Below are 2,747 nucleotides of genomic sequence, written 5' to 3' on the forward strand. Positions count from 1 at the left end.
TTTTTCTTTTTCTTTTTCTTTTTCTTTTTCTTTTTCTTTTTCTTTTTTTGTCCCCACAGTATTAAACAGGAAGATGGGGAGCAAAAAACGCTCCGATGAGTCCTTTTTCCTCATTTAGTGTCTCTCCTTCACCCCCTAACCCGTCGGCCGCAAAAAGCCTTTTTGCCGGTTGTGCCCGGAACGCGGCGCGGCTCGCGGTGCTGTCTCCGGGAGCGGACAGGGGCCGCGCGGGGCCGTGAGGAGCTCGGCGGTGCCACAGGTGGGAGAGGAGCCGGGGAGCGGCGGGGGAGCGGCGCGGCCGGCAAATAACCGAGGGGGAGCGGGCCGAGAGCTGGGCTGAAAGAGAAGGAGAGCGATAAAGAGAAAGAAAAGAATATTAAATCGCGAGAGAATGAGAAAATAACCCCGCCAAAGGGAGAGGAGGGGAGAGGCCGCCTGCTACGGCGTGGGTGGGGTCGACAAGAATAGAGTACATTATGCAGTTCATTTAGTTAACAAGGGAAATAATGAGGGAGCGTGCGGCGTGAATGCCAAGAGAAGCGGCACAGAAAGCCCATTGAGCGCCCGGCGCCGCCATCACATGGCGCGGCCGCTATTTAAGGCGGGCGGGCGCCGTTCAGCACCACTCGGGCTGGCCAGCGGCGCTGCGCGGGGGCTGCGCGGGCGCTGCGCGGGGGCTGCGCGGGGCGATGCCGCGCTCCTTCCTGGTGGACTCGCTGGTGCTGCGGGAGGCGGGCGAGAAGAAGGGCGAGAGCAGCCCCCCGCCGCCGCTCTTCCCCTACGCCGTGCACCCCTCGCACCCGCTGCCCGGGCTGCCGGCCGGCTCCTGCCACGCGCGCAAAGCCGGGCTGCTGTGCGTGTGTCCGCTGTGCGTCACCGCCTCGCAGCTGCACCCGCCGCCGCCCGCCATCCCCCTGCTCAAGGCCTCCTTCCCCCCGTTCGGCTCCCAGTACTGCCACCCGCCCCTCGGCCGTCAGCAGCACTCCGTGTCCGCCGTCAGCGTGGGGCACGGCCCGGCGCTCTACCAGGGCGCCTACCCGCTGCCCGACCCCCGGCAGTTCCACTGCATCTCCGTGGGTAAGGGGCACGCGTGGGCGCAGCATGCGGAGGGAGGCCGGGGGGGAGAGGCGTGAGGATAGAGGCTCGACGGGGCGGACAGGCGCCGCACCCCGCTGGGTGCGCGGGGTATGCGGGCGGAGGGAAGCGGGAGGGGGGCGGCCCCCGTGGCCTTCCCCGGGGAGTGAGGAGGGTGCGGTGGGTGCTGAGCTCCGCTCCGCTCCGCAGACAGCACATCGAGCCAACTGCCCAGCAGCAAAAGGATGCGCACCGCTTTCACCAGCACGCAGCTTCTGGAGCTGGAGAGGGAGTTCGCCTCCAACATGTACCTCTCCCGGCTGCGGCGAATCGAGATCGCCACCTACCTGAACCTCTCCGAGAAGCAGGTGAAGATATGGTTCCAGAACCGCCGGGTCAAACACAAGAAAGAAGGCAAAAGCGGATCCCACCGGGGAGGGGGGCCCGGGCACAGTTGCAAATGCTCGGCCCTTTCCACCACCAAGTGCTCGGAGGACGACGAGGACTTGCGCATGTCTCCGTCCTCTTCGGGGAAGGACGACAGAGGCCTCGCCGCCACCCCCTGACCCCCGGCTCCGCAGGGACTGTGCCGGGAGCGGAGGGGGGGTTCCGTGCAGCCGGTTGATTTTCTACCGTTTTGTATAATCCGTGTCGTTTACGAAAGACTTTCTCGCCTTTCCACACCCCCGACGCGTAGCGGCGGCCGTGCGGGTGTCCCGCTGCCAATAAAGCGCTCCTCGGGATTCCCGGCGTCCCACGTCTCGCTTTCCCACCCGAGGCCGGGGGTTCCCGCAGCCTCCGCAGGCAGAGCCGGACCGGAGGGCAGAGAGCGCAGCGCGGGGCGAGAGCGGGCGGCTGGGGAGGGTCGGGGCTGTTTGGGTAATTGTCATAATATTGGCTTTTTTTTTTTTTTCTTTTTTTTCTTTTTTTTTTCTCCTACCAAACTGTACTCTTTTGTTTATTTGTTTGTTTGTTCTGTTTTGACATTGTCGCTGGTGGGCGCGCAGCTATGGCTGTACCGCCCCGTCCCCGTCCCCATCACCATCCCTCCCCGGGAGATATTTATTTATTTATTTATGTGCTGAGAAACGATGATGGCGATGTTAATAATGACGACGATGTCAATAAAGGCTCCGCTGGTGGTTTATTTCCTCACACAGAGCCGTACGCTGCCGCGCTCCGGGTTCCGGTACACCCCGGGGCATTTTCTCTCCCTATCCGACGGACGGAGCTCGGCATCGGGACGGGCACCGAGGTGGGCATCGGGAGTCGCCCTCCGCTGCCCGTGGGGACTGCTCTCCGAAAGTTGAAGGTACGGGGTGCGGGGAACTCCTTGTCCGACACCTCGCCGGTTTGGAGAATCCCGGGAATCTCCTCGCAAAGCCGCAGCCCGGCGGAGAGTGCCGTCATAATAAAATATTCCCCGCTGAAAAGCAGCCGGGAAGTGACAACGGCGGGGCACCGGTGGCGATGCTCCCCCTCCTCTGGACGTGACGGGGGGATCGGGCGTACCTCCTAGGCTCGGTGCCGTCGGGTCCCTGAGCCGTGCGCGGAGGGAGCAGCTCCGTTCAGCTGCGTGCAGAAATGCGCTCCACTTGGCTCATGGGGACGTGCTCTCAGGTCGCCGGTTCTGTGTCCCTCAGCCCCGGGCCGTCTGGAAGCGGCTCCGATGT

At 63.6% G+C, this 2,747-nt stretch overlaps 1 protein-coding gene across 1 annotated transcript; it reads left to right on the forward strand.

The window, feature by feature from the left end:
• Positions 1–689: 689 nt before the first annotated feature.
• On the forward strand, positions 690–1,640 carry GSX1 (GS homeobox 1). The gene is made up of 2 exons (XM_042891666.1): positions 690–1,077; positions 1,285–1,640. Exons 1-2 carry the CDS (start codon positions 690–692, stop codon positions 1,638–1,640), a joined length of 744 nt encoding a protein of 247 aa, XP_042747600.1.
• Positions 1,641–2,747: the final 1,107 nt, after the last annotated feature.

This window comes from Lagopus leucura, unplaced genomic scaffold (assembly GCF_019238085.1).
Source record: "Lagopus leucura isolate 7727_CA_CO unplaced genomic scaffold, USGS_WTPT01 26-10_obj-0_obj, whole genome shotgun sequence".
Lineage (NCBI taxonomy): Eukaryota > Metazoa > Chordata > Aves > Galliformes > Phasianidae > Lagopus > Lagopus leucura.